Source organism: Saccopteryx bilineata, chromosome 3, assembly GCF_036850765.1.
Source record: "Saccopteryx bilineata isolate mSacBil1 chromosome 3, mSacBil1_pri_phased_curated, whole genome shotgun sequence".
NCBI lineage: Eukaryota > Metazoa > Chordata > Mammalia > Chiroptera > Emballonuridae > Saccopteryx > Saccopteryx bilineata.
The window spans coordinates 254,753,300-254,771,171 of NC_089492.1; the positions used below are offsets into that span (position 1 = coordinate 254,753,300).

Genomic DNA, 17,872 nt, shown 5'->3' on the forward strand with positions numbered 1-17,872 from the left:
GTGGTAGCAGTAAGAGAACCATTTTAAGTAGGATAATCAGGCAGGCAAAGAGTTGAGGTGAGAGAGTAAGCCATGTTGCTGTCTGGGGCAGTCCCAGGCAGGGGATTAAGTACAGAGGCCATGGGTGAAACATCACTTTGCATCGTAAGGAACAGCAAGGAAGCCAGTGTGACTGAAGAGGAGTAAGGAAAGTGGGGAGAGTTGCAAGACCTCACAGAGGTAATGGAAATGGTCTTGACTGATGTTTCATAACCATCTTCTGGGAACTTTCTATTCATATCTTTGGCCATTATTCACTTAAATTGTGTATCTTTTCACATTGCGTTTGAAATTTGATTTCAAACTCTAATAACGTTTGGACCACATGTAGACTATGGTATATCATGGAACCTAGTTGTGTAGTACATCATACTATGTAGGTTTGTGTAAGTACATGCAATGATGTTCACACAACAAAGAACTTGCCTAACAATGCATTTCTCAGGATGGATCTCCGTCATTAAGCGGTGTATGATTGTGTGGGTGTGTGTAATATGTAAAATATATAGAGAAAAATGTAATTTATAAAAATATATGGCAGAGCCCCCCCCCATTGTCATTTGACTTAACTTTGGTTAATGATGTTTTTCCCAGACTTTTTTTTTATCATATTTATAAACCTTTTTCCTATCTTGCTTAGAAAGGATTTGCCCACTCTAGAAGTATTTACTGAAATAAAAAATGTCCTGTGCTTTCTTCAGATGCTTTTTTTTTTTTTATTTTATTTTTTTTCATTTTTCTGAAGCTGGAAACAGGGAGAGACAGTCAGACAGACTCCTGCATGCGCCCGACCGGGATCCACCCGGCACGCCCACCAGGGGCGATGCTCTGCCCACCAGGGGGCGATGCTCTGCCCATCCTGGGCGTTGCCATGTTGCGACCAGAGCCACTCTAGTGCCTGAGGCAGAGGCCACAGAGCCATCCCCAGCGACCGGCCATCTTTGCTCCAATGGAGCCTTGGCTGCGGGAGGGGAATGGAGAGACAGAGAGGAAAGCGCGGCGGAGGGGTAGAGAAGCAAATGAGCGCTTCTCCTGTGTGCCCTGGCCGGGAATCGAACCCGGGTCCTCCGCACGCTAGGCCGACGCTCTACCGCTGAGCCAACTGGCCAGGGCTCTTCAGATGCTTTTAAAGTTCAACTTTTTATATTTTATTTTAAGTTTGCAAGAGAATTAGCTTTTGCTATAAAACAAATGTTTGTTTTAGTATATTTGTACAGTTTAATTATCAATGACTGGTCTTGCTTTAAGGTCTTATTGACAGGAAATGCTCAAAAATAAAATTTTAAGCTCTTTTGATCTGTGTTCAATCTGAAACATTAGAGAATTTCTTTGCTACCTGAACTCTTTAATTACTACCAACCCTTTCAAGGGAGGTTTGACCCAGAGAGGGGTCAGCACTGCATAGCGTAGCTCAGGTTGGTACTTTATAGCATTCTGAGTAGTGATCTTCTCTGACCCCAGAGAGAGGAGTTGAGCAGAGTAGGCATTCTGCCTCTCCAGCCTGCATTGCTTTGTTTTGTTAGGAGTGTAATATACTCCCAGATTATTTTTTCATTCAACATTTTACAAAGTAGGGACAACTGCCCTGGCTGGATAGCTCAATTAGAGCTTCGTCCTGAAGCATAGAGGTTGCTGGTTCAGTCCCTGGTCATGTTCCTACCTCTCTCTCCCTTTCTCTTTCTCCCTCCCCGTTCCTCCTTCTCTTTTTCTCCCCCTCACTCTCCCTCCCTCACACTCCCTCCCTCCCCCTTCCTTCTCTCCTTCCCCCTTCCTCTCTCTAAAATCAAATAAATTTAAAAATCTTTTTTTTAAAAAAAGGGATAACTAAGGAAACTATTTTAAAATAGCTGGTTTTAATATATTAAAGACTCTTGATGACTTTTTGTTATATAGTGGATAATAAAATAAATGTTCAACCTGATTGGTGTGGCATAGTGGATAGAGCATTGACCTGGGATGCTGAGGTCCCAGGTTCGAAACCACGAGGTCATCAGCTTGACTGCAGGCTCATCTCAGACTCATCAGCTTGAGTGTGAGATCATTGACATGATCCCATGGTTGCTGGCTTGAGCAAGGGGTCACTGGCTCAACTTGAGTCACCTCACCATCCCCCATCAAGACACATATGAGAAGCAGCCAGTGAACAACTAAGGTGCCGCAACTGCTAGTTGATGCTTCTCATCTCTCTCTTTCTGTCTGGCTGGCTGTCTTTCTTGCAAAAAATTAAAGTAAATGTTCACTATATCAGTGTTTGTAATAGTGAAACACTGTAAATACTGTAATTCTAATATACATTTTTAGAAGTCTAGGAGAATCAACAGTGGCTTATCTATAAATCATAATACTAGTAGTTGCTAAAAAAAATAAGGATGTCTGAGATATAGAATAATGATGTGGAGAGAAAATCAGGATAGTTCAATATGCAATAGCAGTTGTAAATCGTGTATAATATGGCCTCATCTTTGTTCAACTGTATGAAATGTGTTTGTATGCCTAGGAGAATCTCTGGTAGTATATATACTAAACTAGAGAGTGGAGTGGGGTGGCTTTCATTTTCTATTTTTAATTTTTGTTTGAAGTTTTTAACAAGGAATGTTTTTTCATAATAAAATATATCTGGCCCTGGCCTGTTGGCTCAGTGGTAGAGTGTCGGCCCAGCGTGTGGAAGTCCTGGGTTTGAGTCCCAGTCAGGGCACACAAGAGAAGTGCCCATTTGCTTCTCTATCCCTCCCCCTCTTGCTTTACTCTCTCTCTCTCTCTCTCTCTTCCCCTCCTGCAGACCTGGGTCTATAGGAGTGAATTTGGCCCTGAGTGCTGAGGATGCTCTATGGACTCTGCCTCAGGCATTAAGAAGAGCTCAGTTGCTGAGCAATGGGTCAGTGCCCCAGATGGGTAGAGCATTGCCCCCTAGTGGGCTTGCCAGGTGGATCCTGGTTGGGGCTCATGCAGGAGTCTGTCTCTCTGCCTCCCTTCCTCTCATTGAATTTAAATATATATATATACACACATGTATTTCCCCATGTATAAGACTCATCCTTTCTCGAAAAATTTTGGTGTCTAAAAACTGGGTACGTCTTATACAGTGGTTGTAGATTTTTTACTTGCATTTTCTGATTTTTCGCGCTTTTGTGCTCATTGTTGAAGACTGATTCTTCATCATACACAGATGAGGACAAGCTAATGGATGGGAGTTTTGACAGTGATGAGGAGTTGTATGAATTTTATGATGAATAAAACTTGAGCTCAATAACTTTATGTAATTTTTTTTCAAATTTTGTGCCCCAAAATTAAGGAAGCACCTTATACCTGAGAGAATACGGTATATAAATTACAATATTAAAAGTCAATAACCGCCTGACCAGGCGGTGGCGCAGTGGATAGAGCATCAGACTGGGATGCAGAGGACCCAGGTTCGAAACCCCAAGGCCGCCAGCTTGAGCACAGGCTCATCTGGTTTGAGCAAAAGCTCACCAGTTTGAATCCAAGGTCTCTGGCTTGAGCAAGGGGTTACTCAGTCTGCTGAAGGCCCACAGTCAAGGCACATATGAGAAAGCAATCAATGAACAACTAAGGTGTCGCAACACGAAAAACTAATAATTGATGCTTCTCATCTCTCCATTCCTATCTATCCCTCTATCCCTCTCTCTGCCTCTGTAAAAAAATAAATAAATAAATAAAAGTCAATAACCTTTTGCTCCCCGGTTTTCTTCCAGAAATTGGACTATTTAGTCAGTCTATTATATAGATTGAGAGACTCATGTAGAATTCTTTGAGTATATTCATTAACCTCAGTGAACTTTAATTAAGTGGCATTTTTTTCATCCAGGGTTTTTTCAGAATCAAGACATTTCATTATAGTTCTATATTCTGTGACACATAAGGATCCTGAGTTTTATGAATGCCTCCCTTGCAATGGCAGCATACCTGACCTTCAATTCCAGCTACTAACCAGCAAGGAAACATTACATCTTTTCAAAGTAAGTGATTTGATTGATGACTATTTACAGTTGCATGTTGTCTGTTTAAGCCCAGTGATCTTACCCTTTAAAACAGTAACTATTAGGTTTTATGTATTTATAATCAATATTACTTTATTCATTTATGGTTAATTTTGTTTTGTTAACTTTAGATCATATCTCCAGAACCAAATTAGAATACAGGATCAGAGGTTATTCACAAAATACCTTGTCAGTGTTTTTTCTAAACTTTTTGAAGAATATGTTGAGTGTATATGTTGTATTATTTTATGATATTGAGTTAATTGGTAATTTTAGTATTTTCTTTGCCCTATTATTTTTAAAATGTAGGGGTATAACAAATGGTTTCTCACACTTAAAAGTCAGTATTAATCATATATAATCCTAGGAATCAGAGTAGATTGTTGCTATATCTAATAAAATACATTAATATATGTGTGATTGTATAAAAATATTCAAAGACTACTTTTCAGTTTTAGTATATGTGTTGCCAAATTGCCAAAGTCCACTTTTCAGTTAAAATGGTTAGTTGTCCTTTGTCTCAGACCAATAATAAAAAGTTCTGCAATTTATTACAAAAATATTGAGCAACTGAATAATCATGTGTTTCCACTTAGCTCTTATATTGTGTCTGCTTTCATTTTATTTACAGGTTGTATCATTTCATGAATCAAGCTTTTGTATTTTAATTATAAATATTTATATAATCATCTGAGATGAAGTCTAATTTGTTTCTGTTTTACAGACATTTATCATTTACTCATTTTATTCTTGAGGTTGTGTCCTCGGTTCAAAGTTAGTATTTTAACTGAATCCCTGGTAATTGAGTTACATAACACAGGTGATTAATACTTTACTTTTGTAGCAGGGATATGGACAGTATAAAAGAGATAGTTACATAAAAATAGAACTACCATGTGATGCAGCAGTTTCACTGCTGGTTATTTATCTGAAGGAAATTAAAACAGTAATTCAAAAGTCCTGCACCCCATGTTCATTGCAGCATTGTTTACAATAGCCAAGACATGGAAGCAATCCTTGAGTGTCCTTTTATAGATGAACGGATAAGGAAAATGTGGTACATATATACAATGGAATATTATTCAGCAATAAAAAAAATAAGGAAATTTGCCATTTGCCACAAACTGGATGATCTTGGAAGGCATTATGCTAAATGAAATAGAAGAAAACAAATATCATATGATCTCATTTATTTGTGGAATCTAAAAAAACAAAAAACGTAAATACAGAGAACAGATTGGTGATTGCCAAAGCTGGGGTTTAGGGGATGAGAGAAATGGGTGAAGGTAGTATAAAGGTATAAACTTCCAGTTATAAAATAAATAGGTCCTGGGGATGTAATGTACACAATGGTGACTATAGCAGGGGTCCCCAAACTATGGCCCGCGGGCCACATGCGGCCCCCTGAGGCCATTTATCCGGCCCCTGCCGCACTTCCGGAAGGGGCACCTCTTTCATTGGTGGTCAGTGAGAGGAGCACATTGACCATCTCATTAGCCAAAAGCAGGTCCATAGTTCCCATTGAAATACTGGTCAGTTTGTTGATTTAAATTTACTTGTTCTTTATTTTAAATATTGTATTTGTTCCTGTTTTTGTTTTTTGTTTTTTTTTACTTTAAAATAAGATATGTGCAGTATGCATAGGGATTTGTTCATAGTTTTTTTTATAGTCGGGCCCTCCAACAGTGTGAGAGACAGTGAACTGGCCCCCTGTGTAAAAAGTTTGGGGACCCCTGGACTATAGTTACTCTATTGTACGTAGTTGACCCTTGAACAACACAGGTTTGACCTGAGCAGGTCCACTTATATGCAGATTATTTTCAGTTGATCAGTGCAGTTCAAACCCACATTGTTCAAGGCTCAACTCTGAGGTTTGGAATCCATGTACGCCAGAGGACCAGCTATTGTTATACATGTATTTTCAATTTAGGAGATTGGTGCCCCTAACCCCTATGTTGTTTAAGAGTCAATTGTATTTCAAAGTTGGTGAGAGTAGATCTTAAAAATTCTCATCATAAGAAAAAGAATTTGTAATTCTGTGTAGTGATCATTGCATAATATTCACAAATATTGAATCATTATATTATATACCTGAATCTAATGTTGTATATCAATTACATCTCAATAATATAATTTTTTTTTAAGTTACAATTCTAGTAATTAGAAGTCTCCCTCCCCCAGGTGTTTCAGAGCTACTTTGCAACTGAATAGAATTCTCTGGTGTTTTAAGTCACATCTCAAAATATGACCTACTTCCTTTCAGAATGTTGAATCTTCTGACAAGAATCCAATACATTTTGAACTGAGTGCTGAAAGCCAAAATGCAGAAACAGAGTTTTTCAACAGAGTTTCTAAGGATCTTTCAACTAAGAGGTAAAAGATATATTTCATTATTTGTGTACTCTTAAATTATTTTCATTAGTCTTTGATACATAATTAAATTAACTCCCCAATTATTTCTGATGAAACTATTTGTATACCTTATATACTAGAGATGTCTTTGCCTTAAATACATTCCTTCATACTCAGAAATTAGTGATAATTTTAATATAGTGACAATTCTAATAGTTTTTATTTGAGTTCTTTTTTTTTACAAGGGGGGAAAAATATATATTTGTCAAGCAGTTATCTTGTTTAGGAAGAAGCATCCTGTTTCTAGTTAGTTTACCTTTGTTTGTTCTTCCCTTTCTTGTAGTTTTAAACCTGAGTCTATCAAATAAACTACACAAAAATAATTCCTCTACCTGAAAAAGAAATAGTTTGTTTTAAAACTTTGAAAGCACTTAGGGAACATTAATTAAATAACAGCTTGTGACTTTTGGAGTCAGTATATATCTTTTGCAGTAAAGAAGATATTCTCTTGTAGTATTCATGGTTGTCCAGAGAAACAAAACTGACTGCCCTCGCGTGCGTGTGTATGTGTAGAAGTTTTAGGAAATTAGCTCACACAAGGTAGGCTGGCAGGTTAAGAAGAGTTGCATTTAGAGCCTAAAGGTGGTCTGCTAGCAGAATGCTATCTTCTTGGGGGAAGAGGGGTGGTCTTTGTTCTATTATGGTCGTTAATTGATTGGATGAGGCCCACCACACTCCGAGTATACAGATTTAAATGTTACTTTCATCTAAAAAAGACCTTCACAGAAATACCTAGAATAATGTTTGAACAAATATCTGGGTACTGTGGCCTCACCAAGTTGAAACATAAGGTTACCCCTTCATACTCTATTCCAGCTTTGTCATTTGTTCTACTGTGTGTCAGATGATATGCTGAGGGCTGAGGATATGGTAATAACAAAAACAGATAGAGACATGGTCCCTTCCCTCGTGGAATTTATAATCTAGTGATGGAGGATTGAATGTTCTCCATATTAATTGAGAGGCCCATTAATTTAATAATTTTCAAATATTTAATGACCTTATCTAAAAGTTTCCTTAGAATGCTAACTTATTCTTTTACTCTATGGTTCAGAAACTTGTATTTTTAACTTTCCCTAGAATTTGATTTTTTTCTCTTTTCAACTTTTTCACTAATCTTAACCTGTCTTTGAGCCCTTTTATTACTATCTATTTATTACCGAGAAACAGGTAGATATATGGTTCACTATGGATTATTGCAATTATTGAGAACATGGCTTGATATTTTATATAGCATTCATTCTTTCGTCCTTAACACTTGATTCTATAAGTGGATATTAACTATAATACAAGTTTAAAGTAGATGCAACTATGCCAACTATTTATAGAAGCAGCATAACATAATAGTTGTGAGCTCCAATTATTATATCAGACATATCTGTGTTCAAGTCCTGGTTCTAAACATCAGTATCCCAGCTCTAAAATGGGGATTGTGATTGTATCTCTATTAGTTTCCCATTACTGCTGTGCCGCATACCACGCAACGAGTCTATTCCAGGGTCCCGGGCGGGAAATGGTACGAAATTGAATTAAAGATAGAGACTTAAAGATATATACAGGATGGGTTCCGGAGGATGCCACAGCTTGCCAACAGTCACTACTGCCCTGGCCGCAAAAACAACATAGCCGCCCCCAGAAAACATCCATCTTTATTTTCTGGGTAAGGTGGGCCATTAGCAATTCAATTAAGTTTCCAAGGCAACTCAAAGACAACCCCCACCATATTTGTCAATCTAACTTTACACCAAGAAACTAGTTTCCAGTCTCCTCCAGGGAACATGGGCGGGCAGAATGAGCAGAGAAGCACAGTCCTTTGTTAACTTAATTAGGCAGGTGAGGTGGGGGGTTGGGCCCAATATCTCTGTCCCCTAGATATCCAAACTTCAAAATACCCTGTTGGCTTATTTGGTCCCCAACACTGCTGTAACAAATTACCACAAATCTGGTGACTTAAAACAACACAAATTTATTATCTTAGAGTTCTGGAGGTCAGAAGTCTGAAATGGGTCTTTGGGGCTTAGAGCAAGGTGATGTCAGCCTGCGTTCCTACTGGAAGCTTTAGTGGAAAATCCATTTTATTCCCTTTTCCGGCTTCTAGAAGCCACCTGAATTCTTACTGGACCCCTTACTCCTTCAAAGCTAGCAGCATGGTATCTTCAAATCTCTTTCTCTGACATCTTCTATTCTCACATTTTTTTCTCGACTCTAACCCTTTTGCTTCCATCTTATCAGGACCCTTGTGATTACATTGGACTTACATGGATAATTACATCTTCCAGGGTAATTACATCTCAATATCCTTAACCACATCTGCAAACTTTATCATATACTACAACACAGTCATGTGTTCTGGAGATTAGAAAGATGTCCAAGGTATCCTCTCTTCATCTTTGGGTATTTTAAATTATTCTTGAAACTGGTTAGATCACCAGAAAACTATATTTTTAGGGCTTTGCAAGAACACTTTTACTATCTATTAAGACTTTCTTCAAGGTTTTATTGAATATTTCTGGAAGAAAAGGCCTAATTAAGGAGATGCTTGCATTTCTTTAACATTGTTTTTGAAAAACCCTGTCTATTTTTAACTCTGACCAAGGCTTTAATAAGGATCAGTCATTTTAGGTTTTAATACAATGTTTGTCTTGCCTAAAGAGCTGATGTTATAACTAAACAAACAAAGATCTTTTCTTTTTGCCTTGGCTGCTTAAAAAGCTCAGAAATAGATTTTATTGCTCACTGTCAGAAATTATGTGTTTGTGTGTGTTTATCATAAGTATGTAGCAGATATTAAATCCTTGCCACAAACTCAGGTGTACAAAATGTGATTTTTAAAAAAATAATTGAACTTAATTTTTATTTTGAGCCCTTAGTCATTGGATATAGAAACCAAATTCAGTCAATTCAAAGTCTGTTTATCCTCTTTCCTCTGAGGTAATATATAATTTAGAGGGGACTGAGGTGCTATGGGTGACATGATTGTCGTCCATGCTGCCATTTGCTGAGGTGTTTTCATTTACATCTGGTCTTTGGCAGTATGTTTGTGCAGGTTCCTGCCGCGATCTCTTTACCCTGTTCAGGTCACTGGTTCTCTATGTCATGTCTGTGCTGCACTGAGGTGCATGGGATATCATTCTGTATTCTCCATGTCATTCTTGGGGCATGGGGAGAGATCTTTCAGGATATAGTACAGACCCTATTGCTCAAATGCACCATGCAGTTAGTTACTTTGTTTCATTGTGGCACCTTGACACAAAAAATGCCTTGTGTTTTCCTCTAGACTACCAGGGCGTGTGGCAAATGCCTCTCATGCTTGTAAGATCTTCCCGATCTACACGGGGGTTTCTGTTGGTCTTCCTGCTAGGGAAAAGGGATGCAGGACCTTTTCTTAGGGTATCTGTTAATGTGTAAGCTCTCTTAGCTTCCTTCTGGCATTTCTTTCTTCTTTCCTAAACCATCTGTTGTGACTTTTTCTAGTTTAGGATATAAAACCACCTGATATTAATAGTCTTCCAAATTTTAGTCTTAAACTCTAATTTCACCTTTTGAAACTTAGTACCAGCCCTGCCGCAGCATACCACCTGTGATACAATGACTGCACCCAACTAAATCAGACAAGGTACCTCAATTAATGTCTCAAAGTATTTCCCATCACAGATATAAGTACATAGGAAAATTAATTTCTTACTGGATTTTCCTTTTTAATACAGTGAGTGTTTAATACAATGAATATCTTTATCGTCAGATTATAATGTTTTTGATGTCAGGTGCTATGTTTTACTTATTTCTACATTCCTCAATGTGGTTAAACAGAAGATGCTCAATAACTTGATTTATTATGACATTAAGAATAACTAGTTAGGCCCTGGCCAGTTGGCTCAGTGGTAGAGTGTCGGCCTGGCGGAAGTCCTGGGTTCGATTCCTGGCCAGGGCACACAGGAGAGGCGCCCATCTGCTTCTCCACCCCTCCCTCTCTCCTTCCTCTCTGTCTCTCTCTTCCCCTCCCGCAGCCGAGGCTCCATTGGAGCAAAAGGATGGCCCGGGCCCTGGGGATGGCTCCTTGACCTCTGCCCCAGGCGCTGGAGTGGTTCTGGTCATGACAGGGGACAGAGCGACGCCCCGGATGGGCAGAGCGTGGCCCCCTGGTGGGCGTGCCGGGTGGATCCCGGTCAGGCGCATGTGGGAGTCTGTCTGAATGCCTTCCCGTTTCCAGCTTCAGAAAAATACAAAAAAAAAAAAAAAGAATAACTAGGTTAGCCTGACCCAGCAGTGGTGCATTGGATAGAGCATCAGACTAGGACACGGAGGACCCAGGTTCAAAACCCTGAGGTCACCGGCTTGAGCACAGGCTCATCTGGCTTGAGCACGGGCTCACCACCTTGAGCGCAGGATCGCTGGCTTTAGCATGGGATCATTGACATGACCCTATAGTCACTAGCTTGAGTCCAAGGTCCCTGGCTTGAGCAGGGTCACTTGCTCTGCTATAGTCCCCTGGTCAATGCACATATGAGAAAGCAATCAATGAACAACTAAGATGGCTCAACAAAGAATTGCTGTTTCTCATCTCTCTCCCTTCCTGTCTGTCTGTCCCTTTCTCTGACTCTGTCTCTGTTAAAAAAAAAAAAGAAAGAAAGAATAACTAGGTTAAACATGCCATGATCAGGCAAAGGGGTGTTTTATTAAGCATGAGTCTGATTGGGTCAGCTGTACTGGGCAACTAACATTGGCCTGAAAATAAAATATAAGGTCTACTGGAAAGTTCTGTCCGTTTTTGGAATAAAACAAAAGACAAATTTTTCTTACCGTCAGTAAACTTTATTAAATAATATAATTGCCATTATTATTAATGATTTCTTGCCAGCATGAGGGCAATTTGTATATCCCATTTTTGAAAAATGTTTTATCTTTTGATGCGAAAAATTGAACCAGTGCTTGTTTGATATCTTCTTCATTTTTGAATTTTTTGCCCTTCAAAAAATTTTGTAAGGACAAAAACAAGTGATAGTCGGAGGGTGCTAAGTCCGGGGAATATGGTAGATGCGACAGACATGCTTCTGTAGCATTTCTTCCTTGTTGAAATTCGTAAAATTTACAGTGGCGTAAATGAACTTTATCAGGTACACTATCGCTTCACACATAAGACTAATGTGAATCAACTTTGTTTTAGGTAATTTGCTACGTCAGTATGTATACATTAAGTGATAAAAATAGAGAGGCACACATGCACCAAATAAACATGTGCTTATGTGTCGAAACTTGTTGTGATAGAAAGGGACAGAAGTTTCCGGTAGACCTTATAATTTATGATTGTTAGATACTAACTTAAATGATACTACTATGACTAACTAATGAACTTTCTTCAACTTTAAAAAGAAAGAACAAATGAACACTAGATTACTGAAGACTTTTTTCTTGTCTTCCCCTCTACTCTTCAGGTCTTCCAAAAAGTTTTCTCCAGGGAAAATGCCAATAAATGATCATGACTCTGGTGTTGAAGATGAAGATTTTTCTCCAAGACCAATTCCTACTCCTCATCCAGTGAGTCAGAAGGTATCACTGATCTTAACAAGTACACACCTTGGTGGCTAGACACCTAAAAGTCTCTTCATGTTAAAGCACTCAGTAATGCAACCTAAAACTTACTAAAGTTTTATTCTAAGATGTATCTAGCTATCTATTTGTAAATGACTATATCTACATATATATTCTTTATAGGTATATGATTCTTTTATGTAGTAATATACATGCATATATACATGTGTCATAGTACATATAATTATTATTCTAAGAAAAAATTGAGGCACAGATTGGTTAGGTTACTTGCCCAGGATTACTTAGCTAGTAAGTAATAAAGCTGGAATTCTGATTCATGAGATTTGGTTTCAGGGCCTAGTGCTTTTAACACATATAGACTCAACATTCTATACATCATCAGAGCTTTGATAGTGGGCCTTATTACCATATTCTAAGTAAATATTCTGCTTTCTTTGGGAGATTAATTGCTAGTAACCCCTGTCATAATTTTTTTATTGCAGCCAACCAGGGGGTTACTTTAGAATTGTTTTACTTTAATTGGACTGATGGCTTATTAGAAGAAAAAGGAACGGGAAATATTTTTAAAAATTAATACCAAATTATAACCAGATTCACTACAGCAAGTATTTTGTTTACTTTCCTGCTCTCTTCCAACTCTTTTAGTTGGTATTAGTACAAAGAATAACTGAATAATTTCACTTAGTAGAAAAATATTTATTGGAAGATTCTTTAAGATTCATAAACATTATTTACTACCGAATAATGTATTTTGCCAGTGATAATTTTTGTGCAGAAAGGGGTACAAAATGTCTATTTTAAAAGTTTTTCATGTTGTGTTCTGCGATCTAAGCAACGTTAATCAGTGTTGCAATAAAAGGAATTCCATCATTATATAAGTTTGTGAGACGCCGAGTTTCATTCTTTGAGGGTGAGGTATTTTGCTTACAGTTGTATTCCTAGTGCCTGGCACATTGAAGATGCCCAGAAAATATTTGTCAACTGTCTAGATAAAGAATAAACCCTTTTTAATAAGTAACTGGATATAATTTGGGAAATACTGGTCTAAGAAAAGTGGAGCATATATCTTTCTCCTAAAAAATATTTTTTCTTCTTTTATTTCTTTCCCATTTATAGGTTTCTAAAATCCAACCCTCAGTTCCAGAACTTTCTCTTGTGTTGGATAGCAATTTCATAGAATCAAACCCTCGGCCTAATCCTTTGGAAATGGTGAATAATGGAAATCCTTCTTTGTTGATGAACCACTCTGAACACTTGGAACCACTGCAACCCCACCTTAATGATAAACACAGCCCAGAAGCTGAAGCTGGAGAGCCTTCCTTGAAAGGGCTCCCAAATCAATTAAACCAGAGCACTGCTCCTTTGAGACACTGCAAAGTAAGACAGCCATCTACCTGTAAGAAGGAGAACCCTGCTGCAAGGAACAGTGTTAAACCATCTTCCCTTAATGGGTCATCTCCTGATGCAGCTGAAAAGCTTCAAACGGCTTCTTCTGGAAATGTACACAAAGAAGAGTATCCTATAAGATCTTCCACATTTAATTCTAAGCAGTCCCTTCTTGCCCCACAGTCCCACCCTCACAATTTTAGTTTTTTACCTCATAATTCAGGAAAACCAATGGAATTTCAGATACCTACTCCCCCACCACCATCTCACTATTCCACAAATGTTTGCCTTTGTTGTCAGCATCATGGCCATATTCAGTATAGCCCAGTAAATTCTTGGCAAGGAATGAATGCCACAGGATCCATTCAAGACCTCCAGGCTGAAGCCCTTCAAAAACATTCATTGTTTCACCCAAGTGGATGTCCAGCTCTTTACCATAATGCATTCTATTCTTCAAGCAGTCCTATAGCCTTGAGACCTCAAGGAAACCTGGGTGGTGGTTCTCCCCTCAGCAATGTAGAACCGTTACCTGTGGCAAGACTACCTTTACATGTGGACTCATGTAACCCACAACCTTGTGCAGTATGCATGCACACTCCCAAGACTGGGCCAGATAATGGAATGATGGGACTGTCTCCGGATGCATATAGATTCCTCACAGAACAAGACAGACAGCTGAGACTACTTCAGGAGCAGGTTTGCTGGGAACTTTCTTAGTTCCAAATATTAAAATTGTTTCTTAAAAATAGTCCTGGCCACTGGTTTAGTGGATAGAGTGTCGCCCAGCGGATGGACATCCTGGGTTCGATCCTGGTCACGGCACACAAGAGAAGTGACCATCTGCTTCTCTCTCCTTCTCTTTTCCCCTTCGCTCCTTCCCTTTCCCACTTCTTCCCTTTCCCCCTTCTCTCCCTCTTCTAGCGCAGCCAGTGGCTGGATTGGTTGAGTGTGGCCCCAGGTGCTTAGTATAGCTCAAAACTCTCAGTGGTATTTCATTACAATGAGAATAGATTCCAAATATATGTCTTACCTTGACCCTTTAGATTCAGCAGCTGTCTCCACTCTCCCGCTCATCTCTTGCCACTGTTTCCATGTTCACTACACTTCAGCTGCAGTAGTGTGCTTTTTCTTCAAAAACGTGAATATGTTTCCACTTTAGTTCTTAAACTCACAATTCCCTTTGCCTAAAACAGTATTCTAGTTCCAATGGGCTAGCTCCTCATTACTCAGGGCTTCTAATTAGATATGTTTGTTATTGTTTTTTTATCTCGAGGGAGGAAGCTTACAAGATTCATCACTATTTTCTTAGCACCTTAAATAGTACTTAATAGTTGCTTAATGCACATTTTGTAATTTGAATGTGTGAAAATGGCTACCAGAAAAGTTATACCAGTTTAGTACTCCAAAGATGTTTTCCCACATCTCCAATATCAAGCATATCAAGCTCTTAAACTATTATCAGTCTTATAAATAAAAACAGGATTTTTTGCATAGTATTATAAGTAAGATTGACCATTTTACTATTTATTGGCCATTTGTATTTTCTTTATACAAAGTCTCTGTGATTTATCCAATTCCCTATTAAGTATATATCATACTTTTCTAATTAATTTATCAGAAGTCGTATATTAAGGAAATTGGTTCTTTAGCATATGTATATGTGGTAGGTATTTCTTACAGTTTGCATTAAGTGTTTTAACCATTTGTTTTGTACAGGATAGTCTTATTTAGATATAGTTACATTTATCAGACATTTTTCTTTCTGGGTTTTGTATTATATTTAGAAAAGCCTTTCTTCCCATCAAGATTACTTTTAAAAATCTGTTCTTCATTCTTCCTTCCCTTCTAGGATTATATTTGTTGCTTCTGTTTTATTTTGATATATGAGAGATTCTTTTCTTTATAATCCTCAGATGACTGGTCCCATATATTTATTGAATAATATGTCTTTTTGTTATTGATTTAGAAATGCATCTTTATTGTATAATGAAAGTATCATGTGTTTGCATCTATTTTTGTACTACTGTATTCTCCATTGATCTATCTATTTCAGGAACAGTACCATTCAACTTAATCACTATAGCTTTATAATGTCTCCTCTTGAGTGTTTCCTATTTGATTACTCCAAACCTTACTTATCTGCAAATTTCTACTGATTTTAACAATTTATTAATAATAATTATTTTCCATATTAATAAAGTTAATCTAAAATTAGTAGAATGAGAGAAACACATTAATATAATTTATAGGGAAGTAGAAAATCATTGTTTAAAAAGGGAGGCTATCCAAGATAAATGTTCACACAAAAATTTGTATACAGGTGTTCATAGCAACATTATTTATAATAGCCCAAAGTGAAAACACTCCAAATGTTTATTGACTGATGAATGGATAAACACATACAATGGTACTATTCAGCCACCAAAAGGAGTAAAGTATAGATAGATACTACAGCATGGATGAACTTTGAAAACATTATGTTAAGTGAAAAAGCAAGATCTGAGGCCACATACTGTATGGTTTCATTTACATAAAATATCTAGAATAGGCAAGTCTGTAGACATAAAAAGTAGATTAGTGGTTTCCTGGGGCTAGGGAGAGGGGCAATGGAGAGTGAATGCTAATAGGTGCAGAGATTTTGGGGGGATTGATGAAGGCATATTTTGTGAATATACAGAAAAAACAACAACACAGAATTGTGTACATTAAACGGATAAATTATAAAAGGAACCTGACTGGTGGAGGCACAGTGGATAGAGTGTCAACCTGGGACACTAAGGTCCCAGATTCAAAACCCTGAGGTCACCAATTGAGTGTGGGATCACCTAGCTTGGGTGCAGGCTCACCAGCATGGGATCATTTACATGATTCCGTGGTCTCTGGCTTTAGCCCAAGGTCACTGGCTTGAGCAAGTGGTCACTGGCTCAGCTAGAGCTCCCCTGTCAAGGCACATAATGAGAAGCAATCAGTGAACAACTAAAGTATCACAACTATAAGTTGATGCTTCTCATCTCTCTCACCCCCTTCCTTTCTCTTGCTAAAAATAAAATGAAAAGGAGGAGGGAGGAGGGGACATTTTTGGTGTTTGAATCTTAGCTTAGCTACTTGTTATATGACCTGGGCAAGTAACTTAATTTTTAATGCCTGAAGTTTTTTTTTTATCTTTAAAATGTCTCTAATATAGTATGTTCTTCATGCAGTTGTAAAATTATACATAAAAGCTTTTAGTATAGTGTCATGTGAACAGGGAGCATTCAGTAATTGTTAGCAATTGTTATTAATATTTCCAGTTTCAACATGGCAAACTTGGGTGATACTGATTAACTTTTGTTGCTTTTTTTGTGACACAGAGAGGGACAGATAGGGACAGACAAAAACAGGAAGGGAGAGAGATGAGAAGCATCAATTCTTTGTTGTGGCACCTTAGTTCATTGATTGCTTTCTCATATGTACCTTGACCATGGGGCTACAGCAGACCGAGTGACCCCGTGCTCAAGCCAGCGACTTTGGACTCCAACTGTTGAGCCTTGCTCAAACCAGATGAACCCACACTCAAGCTGGTGACCTCAGGGTTTAGAACCTGTGTCTTCTGCGTCCCAGTCCGATGCGCTATCCACTGCGCCACTGCCTGGTCAGGCTGATTAACTTTATAAAAAGAGTCTTGGGTAAAAATGTATAATATTTGGTACATGGAGTCAGCATATACCTCCTACCATACTTTTGATTTTAAGTGAAATAAGAATAAAATGTAGGATTGAATAAAATTCAGGCTTTTCTACATGAGCGTCCATTTTTTAATGCTAATTTAAACACTTGTGTGTTTTCACTTTGAAATTCACACATAGCCCACAGTTTTTCTTAGTAACAAGTGAGAATGGTTTTGTACATTGAATAAGTTTTATGGTATTATCTAGTTGAAATGTGAGAAAATATAGTGAAAGTTCAGTTATTTATAACTGGGACACTGTTTAAACTCAGCTGCCAATTGTGTTGATTACTTCACTTTCAGTTTAAAGTATGTTTTTAATTGATACAGATTCAGCGTTTATTGGAAGCACAGTCTCTTCAGCCCTGTTCCCCTAAGACAACCACTGTTCAAGACGGAGGGCAGACTGCAAGACCAGTGGAGTTGGTTTCTATGGAAGCACAGTCATCCCCTGGTTTACACATGAGAAAAAGTGTAAGCATTGCTGTGAGTACAGGTAATTTCCTTTTTTTTTTTTTTTTTTTTGGTAAGGAATTTTTTTTTTCTTTTTTAATAAAATTTCTGAAGCTGGAAACGGGGACAGTCAGTCAGACAGACTCCCGCATGTGCCGGACCAGGATCCACCCGGCACGCCCACCAGGGGCTACGCTCTGCGCACCAGGGGGCGATGCTCTGCCCCTCCGGGGCGTCGCTCTGCCGCGACCAGAGCCACTCTAGCGCCTGGGGCAGAGGCCAAGGAGCCATCCCCAGTACCCGGGCCATCTTTGCTCCAATGGAGCCT

At 38.3% G+C, this 17,872-nt stretch overlaps 1 protein-coding gene across 1 annotated transcript in view; it reads left to right on the forward strand.

Moving 5' to 3' along the window:
• The window catches only part of STIL (STIL centriolar assembly protein), a 49,719-nt gene that overhangs the window by 16,962 nt on the left and 14,885 nt on the right, over positions 1 to 17,872 (forward strand). Inside the window, exons 10-14 of the mRNA XM_066269268.1 lie at positions 3,866 to 4,016; positions 6,301 to 6,410; positions 11,882 to 11,996; positions 13,116 to 14,081; positions 17,422 to 17,587. Coding sequence (XP_066125365.1) covers positions 3,866 to 4,016; positions 6,301 to 6,410; positions 11,882 to 11,996; positions 13,116 to 14,081; positions 17,422 to 17,587 — 1,508 coding nt within the window. The remainder of the gene's footprint in view (positions 1 to 3,865; positions 4,017 to 6,300; positions 6,411 to 11,881; positions 11,997 to 13,115; positions 14,082 to 17,421; positions 17,588 to 17,872) is intronic.